This window comes from Melanaphis sacchari, unplaced genomic scaffold (genome assembly GCF_002803265.2).
Source record: "Melanaphis sacchari strain LSU unplaced genomic scaffold, SCAv2.0 Contig48_pilon_pilon, whole genome shotgun sequence".
In the NCBI taxonomy this organism is placed as follows: Eukaryota; Metazoa; Arthropoda; class Insecta; order Hemiptera; family Aphididae; genus Melanaphis; species Melanaphis sacchari.
The window spans coordinates 3,505,164-3,530,977 of NW_020271327.1; the positions used below are offsets into that span (position 1 = coordinate 3,505,164).

A 25,814-nucleotide genomic window follows, 5' to 3' on the forward strand; every position below is an offset into this window, starting at 1 on the left:
TGTATATATCAGCGCGTTTCCGTACGGTAAATTTTAATAAATTCGTTGTTAATATAACGGCAATTAATCGAAACTAAAAAATGCATTAAAACTAAAAAAAAAAAAAAAAACAATTAAACGAATTTTTGTTAATTAAATCAATTATCAAAATGATGAATATTTCATTATTTTACCTTTGCTGAGTGATATTATTAATAAAATGAAAAAATATATACATGTAAAGAGATAACTGTCTGTTTTACCAGTCGTCACGTTTTTTTTCTTGTTTAAATATACGTTTAAAAAAAAAATCAATATCAGAGAAAATGTTTAAAAGATTAAATTATATATATTTTTTTTTAATTTTAAAATTGTATGCTGACGACGCTGTTTGTTTACACAAATCCTTTAAAACTTTTTATCTTTTATTTTGTAAAATATTTGCGCCCATCAATGTTTGCAAACATCTATTAATCATGCTTGACGATTTTCACACGCACGGCTTAATATATTTACTATGAATTCCATTCTTTCAATAACTACTAATTATGTATACATACATGCATCACATGAATTATGAAACGAATTATTCGTTTTTATGCACACTCATAATTTAAAATTGAAACATTAAAATAAGATACACAACACATTTTGGGGAAAAACACAATTCGTTTATACCAGACGACACATTTTTATGAATACATATTAGGTTAGTTATATTTTAAAACTATGAAACTAATATTATAATAATATATTATATTTAATAATAGAAATGTCTGTAAATTATAAAATAAACTATCCATAATATGGATATGGATTTATCCGACGATATGTAGGTGTATAAGTCATCAAAAAAATGTGAAAATATTTCTCTAACAATATTATTATCTTAGTGGAAAAACAATTAAACTCTTAACCTCTTAACCTCTTGAAGTCCATAGATACCTTGTCTAATTTTCTTTCAAATAACCTTTTGTTTTATAAAATTTTCACAATAAATCTTATATAATCTAAAAAAAATAGATGTCAATATCATAATACTACACATTTTATAAGGAAATACACAAAATCATGTATGGTTCATAATTATCTTTAATATACTAAAATTTAATATTTACATTTTGTTTCTTTTATATATTTAATGTAACCTATATGTGGAAGATGGTGTAACACATCAAACATCATCTTTTGAATATCGTACTCAATACATGAAAGCTTTAAGCTTTAATAATAAAATCTCGAATTCTTTTTGTTTTGTTATGCGGTTTTGGAGAATTTGTTTTCAATAAAAACAACAGTGTAGAAGGCTTTTTAGAATAAATAATTTGTGAAGGATGGAATTAAAACTTTCAGAGCTTTACCTAATAACGCTAGGGACTCCCGCATTAGTGTCACAGACCTCCAGGGGGCTATGGACAACAGTTTTAGAGATGTTGTCCTACATAATATTAAATGAGAAAACAAAATCAGTATCTATAAAAACAAATTTGTTTTAATTGTATTTATGGCATTCGCTATAGTATATTTTAATACCTAATATAGGTACTACGTGCTATGCATAAGTTGTTGACGTTTGAAAATATTACAAACAATTCTCAAAGGAAACTGAGGCCTCGCCCGTTTTACTGGGCACGCACTTGAAGAGACCGAGCTACGTCGTTGTTGTTGTTTTTGTTGTTGTATGACGAGCACGCGAGGATAAGTACTCATAATATGTCATAGTCATTAACTATTAAAAAATAATTGTTGTTATCGGGGTGCAGCGGGTTTTGGGTACGTGTAAAAGTAGGATGAGGATACGAGGTAATTTAGAAAAGATGATAACTGAAAGTAAAGGGCGTTCGCATGCATAAAATAATATCCTTGCGAAAACGCCGGCAACGGCAGTCACACCCGGGTCAAAGCAGTTCGATCGATCGTCTGCCGCCGTCGTAGTAGTAGTAGTCGTCGGCGGCGGCGGTTATCTGAACGTACTTTGCCAGGGAACCGCCCGCCGCCGCCACCCGCTCCACCACAACACTCAGACTAACCTCTTCCTCAGTCGTCTATTCCTTTACACACTATCAGTCCCTAACCGAGTGCGCTGCTTCCCTCTCCCCTTTATCTGTTTTCAAGTCGTGAACCGAAAAGTCACCTGACCATCATGTATAGTATAGTATATACATGTGTGTGTGTGTGTGTGTGTGTGTGTGTGTGTGTGTATAGATAGTGCTTGTTAGAAGTCTGCTGTAACCATTGATGCGGAGAGATAGACTACCGATAGACGGATGGGCGGGAGAACAGACGGACAGATTGAAGAAATTATAGGTTTTCGGTATTGTGAACGAGTACACGGTTTTGCATAACCGTATATTATGGTATTTCATGTTTAAGGTTGACAAGAAACCTATAGGTGCCTATCGATAATCAGGATCATCATTGAACAAAAATGACTTGCTCCGTGTAAATAATACGATAAACCATCGTCGAAAACAATGTGTCAAATCATAGGAAATACATAGAAGGTATAAAGTCATTAAATAAAATTGCATCCAATTTGTTCATATAAATATAAAATTGTTGTATTTAGTTTAAAATTGTATGTGCATACAAATTTAATTGAATAAATGGTTAGGTTAGGTGAATTTATGGGATCTGTCAAGACTTGAGAATAATAAATTATTCTTAAATTTATTATTATTGTATTAGGTTAATATTTTATTTTATTTGGCGTTCAGTCTTCTTAATTTTTTAAAACGTTTATTTACAAGTTCGTATTTCATTAATAAAATGCCTAAAAAACGCTTTTTGTGTTAAATGGACGAAAAAAATAATATTTATTATTAAAATAATATTAACAGGGTTGACTATAAGTCTTAAGATATTATAATGGCTAATTAAAATTATACGTGCATTGATTATTTATTGATTTTAGAAATCTCAATATACCGTATTGCCTTACCTTATTTTAAGTGAAAATAAGAAATTATTTTAAACTGGTTTTATGTCAATTATTATATTATATGTATTATATCATATTTAATTTCAATAAAATTTAGAATGTTTTTGATAGTAAAATAAACAATATACAATGTATTATACATACTATGATATTTTTTATACTTATTGGTTTATAGTTGAAAATTAATATGAATGACTTATACTTTATAGCTTATGGTTCTGGAGTATTTATGTTAACTTTTTAATCAATCTTAATTCTTAACAAATAATATATGATAATAATGAACGTTTTAAAATTTAATAGTAGTTTAGAGTTTAGAGATGTATTCAATTGAGTTTATTATTCTTCAGCTTTTTTTGAAAGGAACCAAATTTTAGTACGAAATACGTTTGTTATCTAGTTTGGAATTTTAATAGAAATTTTAAGCAATTTAGATTTTAAGTGATATCTCTGTAATATTTATTATTATTTAAAATGTAATTATATGTTACCGTATGTAAACTAACATAATCAATTTTTATATATTATAATTAAAACAGAAATAGTTACACTGGTTCAATAACTTTATTAAAAAATTTACCCGTAAACAAGCTTAACTTAAAAAAAAATATTTAATCAGTATTTTAATTATTTAAATACTTATAATTCTTTATCAGTATCAACAATAATATTTGACAAAAATTAGTTTTCTTCCTAGATGAGCTAAAATCGTTTATCAATCCATTTATTACTCTTTTAATAATAGTTATAAACAACTTAATTCTAAAAAATAACTTATAAATATCAAATTTTTTCTATCCCTTTTCATACATCTCTGAAATTCAAATTTAATTATTTAGCATAAAATTTAACTGAAAATAGCATTACAGGTTAAAATTAAGCAATTTCATTAATTACATTACATATATCTAAGTATTTAATCATCAAGATTGAACAGCTCGTGCAAATTTAGTAATTTTAATGAAAATAAGTATTATGCATTTTCTCCTCCTAAAACATTAATTTAATAATCTACACGCAAAAATCATTTCTAATAAAATAATCTATAAATTATCTCCGTTATAATCTTCAGTATACTCATAGTTTAATAAGAAACTAATATACTAGGAATTTTCATTATTAATTAATTCTTTTACTAATACAAGCATAATGGTGAAAGGATGATTTCAGTACCAAAAATATTTTTGGGGTTTATTAACAACTAATACAAGAATTAGAATGTTAAATAAAACAATTATTGATCAAAAAAATTAAATATTTATCCTCTTTATCTTCCACTTATCAACCATCTCCAGATAAATATCGACCTTATACAGAGTTCCCCTCAAATAATTAAAACTGAATCTGGATAAGTAAAAATTTTTTTTAAATTATCGTAAAATTATGGCCCTACAAATAATTCTCTTGGTTATCTAATAACGAAAAAACTTATCTTATAAGTACGTATCTAAAATAATACTTCCAAGCGCATACTGACATATACTAAAATAAACATTCCCATACAATAGAATACTTAATAAACCAACCTCTTCCGATTTCTTTTCCAGCTATGTATACAACACCTGCAATTATACTTATAATTAAAAAATTATCAAACATTAAAATATGGATATGGCGTTATAATTTCATCTTAATAAACATATGAAAAAAAAAACAATATAATTTTTAATATATTTTCACAATGCTACTCTTGGACTCTCGTATTTTTGAGAAATTTCAACATAACAGCAATTTTAAAAACCAAACAAACTATCTAAACTCCTTACAATATATAATTCCATAAGCCTCCCAAAAATATTATACGAATTATTTGAATAAATCGTTCTAAAAATAATCTATCTTATTTTAATACAAAATAATATTATTTCCAATACACAATGTGATTTTAAATATAAACACTTCATCATTTACTAAAGATACGAATTTATGGATGTTATTGCGTCAACCAAGAAAAATAAAAACACTATTGGTCAATAGTGTTTTTAGACGTGGCTCAAGCATTTTAACGAGTTTAAATTACTGATTTACTATACAAACAGAGATTTCCCCGAATATTATTGCAATCGACTTTTTAAAGTTTTCTGTGGAAATATCTATTTTGAATACCATTCTATCAACACTGAATTTCCTCAAAGAAGAATTCTTGCACCCACTCGTCACAATATATTATACACTTCAGATATTTTTTATAATGATACTATAACTATTTGATCTTTTGCTGATGACACTGGTGTAAATACATTTGATACAAATCCTATAACAATATATTTTTAACTACAAAATCATCCTAACTATAATGCTGTTTTATACAATAAAAAATACAAATTAAGGAAATTAAATCGTCTTTAATAGGTAAAACCTTTCAAGTACTACCTCCTAGTAACTGCAAACCAGTTTACATCAAAACAGTCAAATTTTACATCTGATAAATACCATCTATACAACCTAATCCATAAAATAACCTAAGAAGCATTCATATATAATATAAATAGATAATGACTCATGCGAGAAACTCACATTAAAGCAAAATTAAAATCACTACACCTTGGATTTTATCAATATTCAATTTTCTATTAAAATCCAAACTATCTCTGAAAATAATAATATTAATATATAAAAATGATACTTAATTTACCTTCTTGAAGAATCCAATTTTTAAGAGCATCCAAAAACTCGAATATAAAAGTGATATAGTTATTTCAGTTATTATATGACAATATATCCTCCAGAAATCAGAATAATAATCAATACCCCATGGTATGTTAATAATCGAACCATTTCTATAATGACCTTAAGCCATTATAACCATCTCTAATCAAGCATCTGAACTCTACAAATAATTCCATAAAAAGTACATCATCATTCAAATTTATCTTTCATTAACCTAGTTAATACAATCTATTGGTTGAAAAGAAAATGGTCCGTGAAACTTTTAACTTAATCATAATATGAAAAAACAAACAATACCTATTTGTACTTGAATGTCTAGATAATACATTATATTGTTATTATTATTTATTAAGCTCATTTATAATGTATATAATATTTGTAAGGTAATATCAACGAATATTTTCTATGATAATTAAAATCTAAAAAAAAATGTATTTATTATATTTTACTTGAATTATGGTTATTTTAGGTAAAAGTATATTTAAATTGAAAACTTTTAAAACACGAAGTTAAATGATAACAAAAATTAATCAAATTAATAATAAATTATTTTTAAAGAGTTTTAAAATGTATAATTGTATTTGATTGTATTTTAAACAATCTTATTACTAATAAATTAAACATAATCAATATTTACATAATTATGTTTAAACAAGTTTTAATTTTTATCATTAATCCACACATTTGAACATACTTTATGGTAAATATAAATGATATTTTATTCATTTATATTATGTTAGTTAAATATTTATGACAAAAATGATTATTTAAGAAAATCTACACTAAATAATAAAAAAGATTCAAATTAATAAGAATAAATTACTAATATTTAGTTTAAATTTATAAGTTAATAATTATTGTTATTTAAAAAAATAATTTGTTCAGTTACACACAGTACACATATAGTTTAATGAACTATTGACATCCGATAAAAAAAAAAATATGCAGATCTAGTGGTTGTAGGGATATCACGATATAATACAATTTTTTACTTAATAACCCGTGTTTTTATTTGAGCGTACATTTTCACGTAAAATAATCATGTCAATCATTTTATTAATCCTTAATAAATAAGAATTATGAGTTTAATAAGTATAATAGGCTTTGTTATTTTTGATCTACCACAGTTTAATAATAATGGTTATTAATAAAAAAATAAAGTATAATATGGTTTAAGAAAATACGTTAAAATGGTAACAAGACGAATAATATAAAAATAATTGAAAATTTTTGTTCCACAATATATTAGTTTAATTAAATTCTAATATTGTAGAACAACTTGATTTATATAGTTATAAATAAATATTATTTTGTAATTTAATGCAATTAAAGTGAAATAGTTATTTATTTATACATATATATATATATAAAAAAATAGAATTTCTATCTTAACAATAAACAAGATAGCTACTATATAGATGATACACGCATTAAAAGGCTGATGTACTTGTATGTTATGTTACCAAACGATTTAAAAATATAATATCGATAAGAGAAAAGAGAATTGTAAACTCAATGAAAACTGTTAGTTGTTATTTTCTTATGTTTCACTTGAAACTATTATGGTTATAAAAATGGCGCATGTATCGAAATAGGCTTACATAATATTTATAATAATTTATGATAATATGTATGATATGGATCTTCACTTGAAATTCTACAAAGTACACGATATAACCGTCGGATCAACATCAAAGACCGAATAAAAAAAAAAATGACCTTTAATAAAATAAAATAAATATCAAAACCAACTATATATTTTTATACGTGTAATACTCTTGTTCTTGTATTTTTAACTGCTACACTCAAGGATACGTCCCGGTTAAATACGATATTCGGTCAACGCGAGGGGCAGAGTTTGACCAAAATTTAAAAAAATAAGAAAATGCGTAGGTAATATTATATTATAACAATGATATATCTAGAGACTTAGAGCAGTAGTCAATAACCGTCTATATGCAATTCCGGAGTGCACAACACGTTCGTACATCATGTATGATATAATAAACGATAATAAAATAATAATATAATAATGTGTCGTATAGTACTGGTGGTAGATGGCAAGTGTGCATGGTCTCGTGACTCGCGACAATCGCATGTGAGAGAAGAGCGCGTCTCCACCCGGGCTGCTGCTGCTCGGCCACGCGCGCGTAGCCGTTTTGAAATCAATACCGCCGCCGAGTCCGCCGCATAGTTGTCCGCCCCGTGTGTCCCCGGAACCTTTCATATATTATATTCTCCGCTTCTAGTGTTATTCCGGAATTACTCTGGTCCCGAAATGTTAAGTAAACCGTGTGTGTGTGTGTGTGTGTGAACAAACGGTTTGAGAGATCATATGACCCTTTGCGTACGTGTCTCCGCTGCCACGACCGCGTGGTATTCATATCTCGTAAAGGGCGCCGAGCCAAGGACAAATTTTTCGAATTTTCTTTTATTAATACCTCAGCAGGTATAAATGATTTAGATTTACAGGGAAATTAAATGTTCTTAAACAGTGAACCGAACTGCTGATGTTCCATCACGAGCTACCTCGACTTTCGCTATAAACGCCGAACTACCATCGCTAGTAAATTATAATGTACTTAAATACCAGTATACGACCCTGTAAAATCAGGTTGAAGAAAATGGATAGAATATACCAGTGTTTCTCAACCTTTTTGTAATGGCGACCCATAAATTTACTGCTTGTTGGTTACGCGACCCACCCCCATCAACACTAATACAAAAAAATGTTGTATTGTACTGAACTTCCTGATGAAACGGTTGACTGGTACCACCGAGTGTGGTTTTACGAACAATAAATTTATCCATTAAAAAATTTAAACTTAATATTTACTAGTATTATATAAAATTTAATTATTTAAAAATGAATGTCTAATCGTAAACTAATACTTTTCGTTTGTACCTACTTTCGTTGTTTCTATTTACTGCTAATTGTTCAACTGTATAGACAATTTACCGATACCACATCGACAGTCATTAGCATTTAGCACATACATCTACCGATAAGATAAAAATATAATACCAACTTTACTAAAGATATATTGATATATACATTGTAGAATCTGCAATACTAGCGAGACTTCACATTAATTATTATTATACGTAGAGGTATCAAATAAAATATAACTTGGGCCATTTATAAATTTACTGTTAAAATTATTTTAAATATTTTAATCATTGGTCGCGACTGGTGACTCATAAAAAATATTTTGCGACCCACTGATTGGGAAACACGTGGATAAACAAATTAAAAATAATAGTTATCACGGTAGATGCACGTACAATTTTTTTTATATAAAATGCATTTCAAATTACAATTATTGTATATTCGTATTAATTTATAACGATATTACTTATATACAATAGGAATATGATTGAAAAAAATTATTACACGCGTGTATAATATTAAAATATGTAACGTAAACTACGAACATAATATTATTTACACTGGATATAATAATTTAGGTGAAATCTTAACGCCCTTAATAAATTATATCAAATAACCCCGTATGTCAACGAAAAGCACCGTATATGGTGCCATATGGCGTCAATAATGGATAGTACTGATACCACTGCAATAATAATTATTATACGTATACATTTTAGCGCAATATTAATTTATTTATATACTCGTATTTTAGGGTTTACTGTTTCTATTTTGGAATAGTCAGGTGCGCGTTCTTAAAACATGTATAATTCAAAACCTATTTATTCACATGACATTTTACAAAAGAAATTAACATATAAATTACATATGTGACGAAAAAAAACCACCATAGATTATAATATCTTGCATTTGTTTTTAAAAATGATAATTCGTTTTCCTTGCTATTTCAGTGATGATATAATGATAATAAATTCATTATTATATTTTAAAAAAGCTACAAACATTGGACATAGGTATAATAATTATTATAATAGATGTTTCTAGAGTTTTTTTTGTCATAATATACGAAGAGGAACTTATACGATTTCGTTACATGACATAACTAAGAGGTAAAGCATATTATAAGGATTCAAAGATGTAACAATCAAATAATTCAACTTATTAACAGATATTTATTTTTCGTTACTATTATAGTTAATAAATATAACTTGAACAAAACTTTATAATTTTTACACATTTAATATTATTGTTATTTTACTAATAAAGTTTTGAAGATAAAAAAATAAATTGACAAATTAATGTTCATACAATTGAATTATATACACCACCAATAAACTAACCACGTAATATATTACATAAGTTTCTATGATGATATATATTTTTTAAGATACATAAATTAAACAAAGAACGTTATTATACATTTGTTTATAATAATAATTTATTATGAATAAAACGGGCATAAGCTATATACTAGAGCTTGATAACTAAAAAGTTGTCTTTTAAATACTTAGATAAATGTATACATATGGAACTAAATAACGTCTAAATAAATATTTTTGAATCTTATAATTGTTTAATAGTAAAATAAATAACCTGATTTATTATATTCTTAATCTACATTATCTATATTATAAAAATAAAATATTTGTATACATCACATTGATAATATTATCCTTAACATAAAACTACTACATATTTTTATTTATATATATAAATATATTAAACAAGTATAGTATACTAAACAATTCAAAATATGCGTTTAAAATGTTTTGGTGTTATTTTAGTGTTTTTATAATGATCACTTTCCGAATATTTACATGTAAACTACAGTCTAGTGTGTAACATCATTACATATACATAACTCCTCTCAAGTTCGTCGCTCTTCTACCAAACCGATAAGTTTGGCGGATACACATTTTTTAAACATTATCGCCTTTAGAGTCTGAGTGACTTAAAAATGCATTAGCGTGATGATATGAAAAAGACATTAAGGTTGAACCATCCTATTTCATAAATCCCATGGCCTATAATATGCTGCATATTATTGAATAGTATAATGATATATATAATACATTTAGTATGTTATATGTATTTAATCGATATATTATAATCTTTACTTGTTATATATAATTTTGTTTATTTTAGTTTATTTGTTAAAATTCACATCGCATTTTTTACAAAATTATTAGTGCATATTATATTACGTATGTATGTTCATATCTACATGGATAGATCCGACATAAATAATATAGAATAAAAAAAAAAATTAGAAATAAGTTTCCGTAACGTACCATCCCCTCCATTTGGCATATTTGGAATTAGTCGTCACGGTTATGTCTTTCACGAAAAGAAAGACTAAGAAAAAAAAAAATAAAAATACTTTATGGATTTTATCTGTTTCGAAAATGAACGACATTTTTAAGAGTTATCGTCTTCCGCAAGATTTGTTCCAGATGATTTGTCAACAATAAAAACATGATTTAATCTTATTCTTTTAATAAGGATTATTTTTATGATTCTTCTGACCATTTTTTCTTTAAATTTTTCCACTAAACACATTAATATAATAATATCAACTTAAGGTTTAAGCACATTTTGTTGAAATATATGCTATTTATATATTAAGGATTATTATCATACATTTAAAAATAAGATTTTATAGCTTATAAATTTTATGTATATTTAAATATAGCATTTGTTTTTGCCATTGGTTTTTGTTATACCGATATTTTAGTAGTGTGAATTTAAATTTAAAAACAAGATTTAGTTATCAGTGCTTGGATCGGAAAAAAGTAATGAAGGAGACATCAGATTATGCCAACGGTTTGTGTTACTGTAGAATTAATGAAGCTAATACAATTTGGACAGTTAGAACTATAGGTAGAAAATAAATATATATGACCCTGTCAACAAATATTTAAGCACTGGTAACCAGTAAATACTATAGAAGTAGGTAAAAAATATTAACGAATAAAATGTGTGCAGTACTGCAATGTTATACCTCTAAAAAAATGTCATCCATTTTCGAAACTTTGATGAACTCCATGTCATATTTTTTTTTCATCTCCCTTCTTGAGGAATACGTATCCGTGTCGACTAATTCCAAGTATACCAACCGAAGGAGATGGCACATCTGGTAAATCATCAGTGCTATCGTTATTTATTTCTGGAACTTTGACTTTGGGCTTTAACTTTGAGCTTAGCTCTGTATCGTATTTTTTTTCACTTTCTTTCTCGCGAAATTCATATTCATGTCGACTAATTCCAAGTATATCATTTGGAGGAGATGGTACTTTATGAAAATTAATTTTTGAGTTTTTTTCATTTTTCAATAATATATTTTTCCGAGTCTATAATAAAATATATTATATTATATTGCGGGGTTATTAAAAAATTAATATTTTTTTATTAATTGAAATCATTTAATATTTTATTAACTTGATTATATTATAAATTGCGAGATTCTGAGCTATATATAAGTACCTCCTCAGTAATTTTCCCATGAAAAAGAATTAAAATAATGAAACATTTTGACTTACTAATAGCTGGATTGAAATAGCTAATTGAAGTGCCGTCATTGCAATTACTTTCGTCATAAAATAAAACATTATGAACTATACTAAATCAGCAAATATAAAATAAAATAAAAAAACAATATGTTTAATAATAATTAAAAAAAAAAATACGAGTATATTGTCATGACACTTGTCAGAATATTTTTAAGCTTGATATCAATCATAAAAACAAAATTAAATAACAAAATGTTATAATACATACGATGACTCGCACAAATTAGATCAAGTTCAATCTTCAATAATACACTAATAGAGAAATAAATTGCGTATAGTTACTCGAAACTTACTTTATACGTTTTGCGTAATATAATATTTTTTAGTAGACCTCGTATCAATCGTATTATTAAAAAACAAATTAATATACAATAAATAATAATACATAAATATATAGAGTCTATAAATGTTTTATAGATATTAGATTAGACGAATGCTTCAAAAATCTTCAATTACACGTTGCATCGTGACTATATAATTCCACAGTATTATGCTAAGGTTATGGTAGTAATTGTTCGTATGATAATATTATTTTGTCTGAAATTAAATCCGATTATAGGTTATAAACTCAAAAATTGTAAAATAAAATTCGAAACAATGATCCGTGACGCAAAGGCCGGTGTATAAACGTCCATGAGAATGGACATGTGAAGCATATTACATTATGTCTATGTTTAATAATTAATAATATTGAGTACAAAACGCGTGTGACAAGTCTAATTACCGTCGTTACAATAGGGTGAAAAGTGGTCGCATCGAGTGCGAAGATACATGTATAATGTACGGTGTATACACTGCAAGGCTTTCAGGCTATCAAACATTTCTATGAACACGCCTTTATACACTGTACGTCTATGTACGTGTTTGTATATTGTACACCGCCTGACTGACCTGCCGAGTAGTCAACATTTATTTATATATGTATACAATATCTATATATATATATAATACGGTATATTACGATTTACGGTACATTCGCGTCACTCCATTTTTTATTCGTCTCCACAATAACGATGCATTTTGATGCACAATATAGGTACCTCGAGTACTTATGATATACGTATAGTGTCATCGTAGGATTGATGGCTATGATGATATCTTCGTCAGCACCTGCAAGCACTGTGTCCCTGCTGTCAAAATAAAACATAACGACTTTTTAAACCATCTTATGTATACCTCACTACGCTAATGCACTACACTATGTTTACGATCCCTGGACAGCACCTATATAATATAATATAGCCACATAGGAATAGTTAGTATGATATCATTTTATTTACACGCGTCTCACGTGTGTGCAGCGGACCGACACAGTCGCGTTGACAATTTTTTTCTCGCGTCTACCGGTATCACATTATAGTAATAAGCCGATGGAAATTATTTGACGTCGGCGGTAAATGTTTAACCATTGTGTTTCGTGTATTTGACCTTGAGAAATATAATGGAAATCGCATTATTTTTCGGAAAAAATACGAGTATATCAACGTTGTACTGTAACATATTATGCTTTGAATATAGTAAATAAGTAACTATTTTTAGTAAATTTAGCACGGTTGCAGTAGTGGCAAGTAGTTATATAGAAGTATCAAGTAGTATAATATAATATTACGGTGGTGTAACTGGCATATATGGATAAATGGTACATATTATATAGAAGTAGTATCTGCAGTTATTCGGTAGAATAGCATTATAATGGCATTTGTAGTGGTTTCACTCTTTGCACAATCGATTGCTGTACCAATCGAAATAAAATGGCTGCCTCGAGTGGAACTGTTAATAGCGCATAAAGTTTAATTTCCCTTTGCGCTCATTAAAACCACCCATAATGCTCACACATGCACAGATTAGTATATTGTGCCCCCAACGACATTTTGACTGCATAAACATAATGCACATCACTCATTTAAAGAAATAATATACATGTATTTCGTACATATATAAATATTATGTGTATGTGTGTGTGTGTGTGTGTGGCGCGCGCGTTTTAGAGTGAATAAACTGTATTATTTTAATACATATTTTTGTGTAGTAAATATTTTATAGTAATAACAGTAATTCATCAATAATGTTAAAAGAAATACGATATAATTAATAGATGCTTACAATAGTTAAATTACTAAAAATCTTGAACTTACAAAAAGAACAAATTATTTAAAATGTGATAGATGGTTAAAGATGCAGTGTTTGATGCAAAAGTAAAAAAGGATTTATTTTTAATGTAGAGGAGTTTAAAAGTGATTGACGTTTTAGTGGGAAAAAAGAGCAGTTAAGAAGAATATGACAGGTGTCAGAATTCAGAAACAGAAGTTAATTAGGTTTGATGCACAACGGGATATTATATAATTACACGTGACAGAAATCAATGTGATTGGAGTGTCATTTTGAAAATTCTATGATTTACTGCAACGTAATAATGGAGTACGCGTGGAGTACTGTAATAAAATGATAATATTATGTGCGTAGCATACCATTCAAGGAAGTTTTCGTTCACTGATTACCATGCTCTTATTGCCTCGTTGAATTTATATTCCAAGCATATATTTTTCCATCAATTCGTTAACTTATTGCATTGATTTTTTAATTTTTTTTATTATTATTTTAGAGATACAAGCTTATAATATAGATAATTAGCCTATAGCTTTGGAGTAAATACATTATTATAGGTTTAAATTATAATATTATAACTATATGTTAAAAAACTTAAATTCTATTTCTATTCTCAGTATTATGTCGGTCAAGAGCTTCTGAGTTCCGATGATGTTGGATTATTGTACAGATAGCTGTTGAGTATTTTGGACAGTGACTAATTGTATGTTCGAGTTTAAGGACGGTTTTTTATGTATAATACATGGTCTAGGTAGTGGGTACCTTTATAATCAGGTATGAGTGAGTAAGATACAAGTATCCTACTCTAGTTTTATATTTATGACTGTTAGCTCTCTTCTAGTTGAATTATTTAGATATGCCCATTTGAAAACTGTTTTTTAATGCTCTCAGTTTGATGTTGGGAATTGAGCTTCAGTGGTTTTACCGTGTTTTTATAGTTATAATATTTTGGATTTCATTTATTGTGTCTTTAGTTGGTATTTTATTTACTGTGATATTCCTTGCAAAGGTTAGGTTACAGATGTGAATATCTCGTTAGCCATACTTTTTCATTTACTAAAATGCCTACGTAAAACGTAACCTACATGCAATTATTTATTATAAAAATATCACGTGTTATTGGCCATGCAGTATCAGTTTGTATATTATTTTTAGAGTATTGGTCTTTAAGTTAAGTTAAAGCACGTATCAAGCTGTACATTATTAAAATAAAGTCGCTATCTATTAAATTTGCGATTTACACTATCATAATGTATGCTGCATATGTTTTAGCTGTGTAGATACTGATGTAGTGATTTACTTATGCTAGTAGGTGGTAAGTTTTGAACATGGGGTCTTATGACACTAATTTATGAATATACTTATATACAGAGTGATTATCCAAATTTAATGTCCTTCATTGTTTTCCCTTTAACAGAGATTTATTTAAAATCAATTTTTTTGAATTATTAAATATACTTAAACAACATATTTATAAATTATTATGGTCTTTTTTTTTATTACTATATCCGTAATTTATTAAAAGAATAATTCTAGTATAAAAAATACTTAATTCGACATTACATTTAGGTGTCTTATATGTTTTTTAAACCATTTCTAAGGCCTATTATTCTTATAATTTTAATAACTGAAAAATTACTTGTTTCTGATTTAGATAAATTAAAAATTAAAAAAAAAAAAAATTTACACTAGATAATTTACAGTAAAAAAAGGTGGGTTTCATTTTAAATGCAGAAGTTTATTGTATCTCCGCAGAGCATTTTTTAAGTAGATAATACAAAAAAATCTCAAGATTTTTAAAATTTCGTCTTTAAATATAATTTGAAATTGCAAAAATCAGATTTTAAATAAATTAATTATTGAATGAAAAAATGGGGTCGAGTACATCCGGTGAATCACTCTGTATATTTATTAGGCATTGTATCCGACGTAGATAGACGTGGTTGTAGGGGCGAAATACATGTCTTGAACGATTGCTCTGCCCCGAACATACTGTAGGTTACGGTATGTATATTATTATTAAACATATACACGCAGACACGCTGCACACACACGAGCTGCTATTCTAAATTCTAATAATTAATCCGCTTCAGCTGTCCTACCGCCATTCATCACTCTGGGGGCGAAAAAGTTCTCGCGCGTCGGCAAGAGCTGCACAGACGGCTGTTGTGCGTATGTGTGTGTATGTGCTTAAGTATTTATTACAATATATTGTATACATCGCTCGTACACTGCACTCCTTTTGCTGTTCGTACATAATGACGGAATAGGAGCAATTTAAAACTCGCTTAATTTATCAAAATGCGATGAACGCATCGTATAATATATAATATACACCACTCGCCAATGTAAACGCGGTAAAGTGTTGTATATCGTTATACCGTTTCACTCGCTCCTCTCGTTGAATACATTATACACACACACACATATATATATATATATACATTGTTATACGAACACCAGCCGATTATTATATATACGGTGGTTTTTTTATCCGTCATTATTATTATGTTCTTTTTCATCGGTCTTTCTTTCCCGCATTATACTCATACGATTCTCATGAACGAATCTATACTCTCTTTGATACAACGCGCGTTCAATGTTATGCGGCAGATCCGACAAGAGCACGGGGAAAATAATATAATTACAATTATAATAATTGAACGCAAACCTCAAGTTTTCTATCCATATACCAAATTGTGCATATTATAATCGAATCAAAAAGAGGACGATTAATAAATAGTTATTACGTGTGGTTAATTGTATGACCACGACGGGTGATTGGTGAAGGGACGGCCTTCTTTTAAACCCATAAACCAAAGCACATAATATCGCATGAAAATTAATTATAATATTATATAAAACGAGCAATTTAAATTGTACGAACGTGAGCCGAGTGTACTACGGCCTAAAAAGTCACACTCCCATCTCTCCCTATAATATATAATGCGGTTTTAAGTAAAATTTAAGCGTATAAATAAAATAAAATTACATTATAGTATTACACAGGTTTAATGAAATTAAACTGTTTAATGTTTAACGAAGGTACTTACGGTGGATTCACTTTTTGAGATAATTTTCTAAACCATTCGTAAAATCAAGTAGATATTATCTGTGAATAATATATAGTTTGTATTCTTCAGTTTAGTGTTTATAGGTATTTTGTTTTATGGGATAACCACTAATCACCATTCGTTTAATTACATAAAACATAGTCCATAGACTTTGATCGAAACGTGCGACATATTGGTTTTACAATAATGCATTTAGTTTGTTTGAAAAACTCTTTCAGATGTTGTAAAAGTTATCCAAAAATAACAATATTAATAATATATATAATATTGAAAAATTAATAAAAATATAATGGTAATCCCTTTCCGTCTTTACTTCATCTTATACTTTACCACATACTTAAATTATATTGTAATAAATGTTAATTTCATTAAGATTAAATCATTAATATTTGAAATTTGAACAAAAAATAAATGATGTTATTATAATTTAATAACTATAATATGAATACATTTATTTTATAATTTTATTATTAAATATTTTCCAATCACACTAATAATCATGGTATTTTAATATAAGATTAACAAAAATAGAGTAAACTTTGTTTACTGTACATATTCCATATCCCCTTGATAAATTCAAAGATGTATTAAACGTAAGGAATGTAATTTTTGAAAAATGTGATTATAATAAAAATATAAACGACAGTATTATAAATGACGTAAGTATGAATATCATTTAATCGTAAGAATTAGTTGAAATAATTAAATTTTAAAGTTATTATATTTCATTAATAAACTACATAATCATTTAAAGAAAAACATTAATTTAAATGTCACTCTAAAATTTTGTATTTAAACTAATAGTACTAATACTAAAAAATTCTAATAATAACAATAATTAAGTTGCCAACAAATTACAATTACACCAAATTAATTTTTAATTAGTCACTCTAAAATAAAAGATTATAAGTTTTTTTTTTTTAATAGAAAAGAAATCTTTTGATCTATCTATTACTTATATATGTGAAGTGTATCGAAATTTTATTTTATATTTTTATTATATAGTAATGCAATATCAAATTAAATGTGTAATTAATGTGTCTATTTCATTTAAAAATTTCTTATTTTGATACTATTTTTTTTTTTTTTGCAATTCAAACAACAACTAAAAACTAAAATTTTTAATAAATTCCTTAAATACTATAAACAATAGTAATGAGAAAAATTCATTTAAAATAAACATAATATTAATAAAAGGAAAAATTTACAATATAAATTGTATATCTATTACCGTTATTTTTTATTGATGACTATTGTCTAATAATAAATATAAATCTTTGTCTAATTTTTTTGATTCTAGCCATTAACATTAAATTCAAAATATTATATAGGTACCTATTTGATTTAAATAATAACATTTTAACAATGAAAAAAAAAGAAAGTGTAAAAAATATGAACTCTACAAATATTTTGTACGCTAATATCACGTTCAAATCATGTAGTATAATTTAGTATCATTAACTGAAATGTCTAAGTTATTTTTTCACTTGAATTCCACAAAATATTTTACTACATTTATATAATTTTTTTGTCTGTAATATTTATTTTTTTTATTATTTGACGTAATTAATTATTTTTAATTGTTATAAAAACAATAGAAATAAAATAAAAGTTATTCCAACTATATTTACACAAAATGTTACTGAAAAAAAACACTATGCAGTACACGGGATGATACTTAAAACTCATTGTTACAGTCAATGTTTGTGTTTGAAAAAATAATTTTTTTAAAACTTGAAATACCAGTTAATAAAAATATGGTAACTATTATTTTGTAAAAAAATTTAATTATTATTTGAAATTATGTGTAGAAAATTTTAAAATTAACAATGACTTCTTTTATTTTTAAGAAGATTACTTTTTTTTTAAATGTTGACGCATAAAATATATTTTGTAATAAAACAATTTGTTTTTTATTTTTAATCACTTTAAATTTAAATAAGATTTATGAGATTTCATGAAATAATCCACAAATTTACTCTGTGCTATACTTCATTATCAATGCTTTAAATACTTTTAAATAAAAAAATCTTAAGTTGAATATTCATTCATAAAATATATCAAATGATTCTTTTGTTTGAATTTTTTGCAGACAAAATAAAAAATTCTCCGCTTTATAGATTATTAAAAACAATGAAAATACGTTTGAACTTTGAAGTATACTATCCTTTTATAAATATTCTACGATTTATAGTGGCTGATATTTGACATGGCTACTAAGAATAGCTATATCGATGGTCATTAATATATTGTAGCCAATAAAGTAATATTCGTTGAAACTATAAATTTAAACCAATTTATTTTAATTTAAAATTTAAGTAAGAATATAAGATTTAACCCATACATTATAAAATATAATGTTATTACATTATAACGAATAACTATTTATTACGTTTATTGTGGATAACAAATTAATTCTTGAATTTTTAAGTTATCTTTAAAATATACATTATAGGTATGCTATATCTTGATGGCTACTCCTATACGGTAAAATGGTTTAAATCAGAAAGTATGATATGTCAATTATAATATTATTACTTATAATATTATCTCTATTGAAAAATTATAAAAATGATTAAGCTATTATACACCCAATAACGACATCGCTGAAAACGGATAAATCCGGTTCAACGATATGATGTCTTTAATGATAATAATTTAAATATCGTATGCCATACTCCTGTTTGAAAATATTACAATAATTCCTATAAAGGAAACTGCGGCTTCGCTCTGCAGAATACACAATACATAGATAGGTACTTCTACGCTATTATGTTCTATTATGGTACCTACCGGAGTACACCGCTTAAGTGTTGTTATTGTACATCGCGGCGGTATATCTATTGGGTATTGGCTACCTACATAAGATACATTTACAGGTATCGCGACGTTATTACAATAAATAGATGTAAACGTTCCAAAAGCCGTATAGTTAGCCGAGTCCCGGACAAACGACTGCAGCAGGTTGTACGTGAATTTGGAGTGGGACGTTGAGATAATTCGGGAATGACGATAACTGAAAGTAAAGGGCGTTCGCATGCATAAAATAATATCCTCGCGAAAATTCCGGCAACAGCAGTCACACCCGGGTCAAAGCGGTTCGATCGATCGTCCCCACCCATCCGCCGAGGCTGCCGCGCCGCAGTCGTCGGCGGTGCTCCGAACGTACTTTGCCAGGGAACCGCCCGCCGTCGTTGCCACCGCGGACGTTGCGAGCCGCCGTCACCACTCAGCCTAACCTCATCCTTTGTCGTCGACTATTCCTCTACACGCTATCAGCCCCTTACCACGTAATCCCCCCTCAGCCTCCCCGATATTATTCGCCGAGTACAACTAACCCACCCGCCTGTGTAAGACTCTCCCACCCACAAAGAACTTCCCCACAACATCTTTGGAGTCATCAACCGAAAAGCCGCTAGACCAGCATGGAAAGTCCTTTTAGCTACACCCGTTTTCGGGAGAGAGTGTGTTAAGAATAGAAAAATATTGTGCGATAACAATGAGAGGCGCATGGGAAGCCAGTATGGAATGAGTGAAGGTACAATTTAACATGACTTGTTCGTTCAAAGTAATGTACTTAATAAAAACGTAAAAGAAAAAGTAGATCTATAATAAATGACTTCGTTTGTAGATGACAAACCATCGATAACAATGTCAAAATCAAACATAACTCCATACGAATAGTAGTTGAAAAATATTTTCAATTTATTTTAAAGATAAAAAATGTTTTAAATTGTATTCGAAATGCAATAGGTATACAAATTTAATTAAATATACGCTAATGAGAAATGTTTGGAATTCCTTTATCAGTTATTATTAATATTAAACAGCTATAGGTTAATTTATTATATAATATGATATTGTATACTTACTTACTTATAGTTATTAAAAATTATTTTGACTAAAGTTCCAGAAAGTACTTTACTTATAAAAAAAAAAAATATGAATAGGTATATATTTTTAATTTGATTATTCATACTCATAAAAATTAATGCTTACAAGTTTAAATGCACCTCTATTCTTCAACAATTATAAAATTGTTCTTATTTTGAACAAAATATAAATATGAAGTATGTAATTAATTTTATTATATTTTAATACAATATTCTGATATACCTACCTAACACTAATAATAAATAATTTCCATGTCACTACTTCCAATAATTATTTCACACATTCAGATTAATAATATTTTTGTATTATTAAACGTAAATTTAAATGCAGTTATAGTAATATATTAACATGTAGGTAGTAGCTATTAATGGTTTTAAAATAATAATTTAAATTAATCAATAAATATAAAAAAAAATAATTTTTTTTATAACATAATAAATTTATTATTTAAATATGTGTATGTAGTCAATTTAATTTAACGCCCCGACATGGTATTACAATTGAACAATTATTTTTTAAGTATTAAAGATGAACGTATTTTGTTAAAATATTTTATTTTATTTTTATTGTCAAGATTAAAAATTTTAATATCTAATTTATCCAAAAATAAAATTTATTTTTATTAATAATAAAATTAAAAAATATATATCTAGGGTACCTTGAGCATTATAATATAAAAACACAAATAGGATTTTCTAATTTCGGTGTGGTCCATTATCAAATTGTTCCTAATTTATAAAATCACTAACACGTACAATTAATGCAAATAATTAATATGCAATAATGATTAGCTATAAAAAATCAAAATACATATAATTATTTAAAACTAATAAAAATATGAGAAATATCATTTAAAAACATTTAAATATTTTTATATACATTATCAAAAAGAATTTAATACGTCGTTAAATATAGTATTCAACCAAAAATTTAAAATAACATATTTTTTTTCTATGTTTTGATTTTTTAGCATGATAAAAAGCGTTTTTTAAATTCTTTTCTTTTTTTTTTTTTTACAAATATTTCATATTTTGGGATAAAAGGTGTGTTCAAAAAGTTCTATACAGTACTCTTTTAGGTTGGAATTTAACCCTTAAATAATAATTTGAAAAGAACATTTTTTTTCTTAATAGTTTCATAGTTTCTTTAAACAAATTTACCAACAACCATCAAGAAAATATTGAAGAAAATTCGGTATGCATTTAGAAAATTCTTGGTTAACGTCATGTTAACCAAGAATTTTCTAAAATTAATTTTGAATTTAATATCATAATAAATCAATATTTTAGCAAACCCAGTACCGAAGGTACCACGATTTAAGTAGTCTGATTTATCTGTTTTTGTCATGAACCTACATTTTTTTTTTTTTTAAACCATAGAATTGAGGTTGTCATCTAATACTTTTTAGAGTACCGATCAGTCTAAAATGAAAACATATGTGAAACGAAATTGGACGTTCATAATAAAACCATAAAGAATATACCTACTTATTATAGTTTGATTCTGGTGCGTGGGATTTGGTTCAACCAAACAACGCAGCTTTAGACGGATCACGTAGAAAGCGTTATTTCGATATGACCCCATCAATTTTATTCACATCCGTTTTCAGACCATTCGAATAATGGAAAAAACACTTTATATTGGGTTTCCAATAGAAAAGTCGTGTTTGATTCATTCGTGTCTTATTCATAGATATATTTAACCTGATTTAAGCTACACAAACTGTATTAGGACTCAAGTATAAATGTGTCTATAAACAAGACTGATTATGTTTGATTATCTATGTCATGAGTAATATAGATACATTAACGTAGCTACTATTACTATCAATACAACTCATAGTTAATTTGAAAAAAAAATTTAATTCCCCAAATTATAACCATACCACATAATCGATACTATATTAAAACGCAAATCTCATTATAAATACGAGTATAACTACATCAGTTCATAAAACATTAAAATAGAACCAGAAACCATTATATCACATTATAAAATCATCACTTTCATTATTTATATAGTATTAAAAAGTATTTAAGTTTTTGAAACTGACAGTTTATTTCCATCAGTATTATTTCTCTTTTCAGGATCCATTTTAAACTGAATCATGCATTCATACCATGTTACTGTGGAGAATATTAATCGCAATTACTTTTTCCCAATAAATATATTGCACTTTTATCTTAAATTGTTTTTTTAATAAATAAGCCGTGGATTATTAAATAAATGACATAAATAAACCTGACAAAAAAGTTAAATTACTCGATTATTTTCAATTTAGTGAATTTTGAAGGTATATATAATAATATATATAACATCACATCATTTGTGGATGAAAAGAACAGAGAAAAGTAAAATGACTTTTCAAACCAATTACCTACTCGTTCTTTATATATACAAGATTTTTTTTTATTTAATATGTATATATTTCCATCATGTACCAAGTTTTATTTTCTTGCGGTTTTTGTTTTCCTATGTTTGTCGGTAGACAAAGCTCAACGTACCGAATGGATTTTCAACGGTGTTATTATTATTATCTGTTTTTTTTTCCGGCCGGTGCATTCGTATCTTTAGACATCCAGGTCGTTCGTTATCCACTCGGCAAGACGTGCTCGCTGGATTAGTTTTATATTTAAATTTATTTTTCTTCTACCGTTTACTTTTAATAATAATAAAACTTAAGTCAACCAAGAAAAAGATTAACATCTCTTAAAAAACCAAAGTCTCCTTTACTAAAGTTGGAGACTATTTGTGTGTGTGTGTATGTATACGTCTTAAAAAAACAACATCGTATAACATCTGTGTTTTTTGTTTGTGTTCCCTAGGTTGTTGGTGTTCAGAAGACGAGGAGCGTCTGGTTAGAGATCTTTTCAGGGGCTACAATAAACTAATCAGACCAGTCCAGAATATGACCGAAAAAGTCAATGTACAGTTTGGTTTAGCATTCGTTCAACTCATCAACGTGGTATGTTATAATATACAATATATTAATTATCCATTAATACTTAATAGTTGTATATTTTAATATGTGACTGATTTTAATATAATTTATAAACAGTGTTGAATTTCTTTTACTATTAATATACAAATTGAAATAAAAAAATAAATATGCATTTAATTCTATTAAAATATATTAAAATTCACAATGCAAAAATGTTGATAAATAAAATTTAATAATTTTAAAAATACTAAAATATATATTTTAAATAATGAATTCGAATAATATTGCTTAACTCTAAGTAATTCACCTAATTTGTATTTTTTTTTTTAATTATAATATTCTAAAAATACTAACATTTATAGTAAATAATATTAATAAAATTCCATTCAAAACTTTTATTTCAATCTTAGTAATAGAATTTACAAAATGCTTGAAACAACAATACGTGTCTTTAAAATTTATGAAATTATAAATCTGAAATTACTTTCATTTGTACACCACGTGTTATTACGTCACTCACTTGTATTCATAGGTTGTATTATACTCATATACACATGTTTAAACATAACACTTTCAACTGGTTAAGTTACCAATGTCATAATTTGAATCGAACTTTCAATACTGCCTTTAAATATATTATATATAACAACAATTCGTTATATTTCATCAATAATTAAAATTGAATATAAAATTTTACTTTAAATAAACAATATTTAAAAATATGAAAACTAAAATTATATCATTTAGAACTAAAGGGTGTAAACTATGAACCTCATAAACCAACACTATTGAAAAAACACGTATCGATGATATACTCTTGTATATCCTATCAATAAATAAATTAAAAAAAACAGCCGAATAGTATACGGAACTGAGTACTTATTTTACTTATTTCATTTTAATAGAAGATAATAATGTAATGTAATACAAATGTGTAAACAAAGAAGGATGTAAGTAGTATGTAAGTACGGTTTTTTTTTTTTTTTTTGATCAGGTATAACAAAAATCATTTTTTTTTTTTTAAAGCTTAAAAATATAATATTGTTAACATTTATTTCTTAAAAATCTTAAGATATTCAAAATATTATGCTAATATAATATAATGCAACTTATCCATGTAGTATCTACTACTACCTATAATATATTATATACACAATATATTTAGTCACCGATCTTTCCATCACTTATTAAGATGGATGGGTCCACACAATGGTAGTAAGTACCGATACTCATATCACAGCTAAAAAAGTAATCGTTTACTCAAAAATTGGCAAAAATAAAATAAATTTTTTTTTATAATTTGAGAATTTTAATACACAACTTGAAATTAAACCCATCAGTCTTAAGACTTAACCTATTAAAATATGTATAATTAATTATAGTTTTTTTCTTTAAGCACTAATTAAATTAGATGTAATTTCTTCATTCTATATGAATCTTTTTTATTATTCTTGTATATATCTCAATTACTATATACTAAAAATACAGTACTTAAAATACACTTGACCTTAACTTAATAAATAAATAAATAAACATTATGTATACAATGTATAAAATTCATTGGTAATTTATTTAAATGTACATAACTTTATTAACATAACAAGCATAAATTATTAATTTTATTTTAAAGCATTAACAATATCATAAAATAACTATTATTTGTATATAAGATAAATTTTTTCTATTAATCTACCTTCCCATACAAATTATGTACACGCCATTAACGTGATAAATTTATACAAATTTGAAA

At 26.7% G+C, this 25,814-nt stretch overlaps 1 protein-coding gene across 1 annotated transcript in view; it reads left to right on the forward strand.

Annotated features, from left to right (window-relative positions):
• LOC112598527 (acetylcholine receptor subunit beta-like 1) overlaps positions 1-25,814 on the forward strand; it is a 70,710-nt gene that overhangs the window by 14,334 nt on the left and 30,562 nt on the right. The window contains exon 2 of the mRNA XM_025345027.1: positions 23,949-24,088. Coding sequence (XP_025200812.1) covers positions 23,949-24,088 — 140 coding nt within the window. The remainder of the gene's footprint in view (positions 1-23,948; positions 24,089-25,814) is intronic.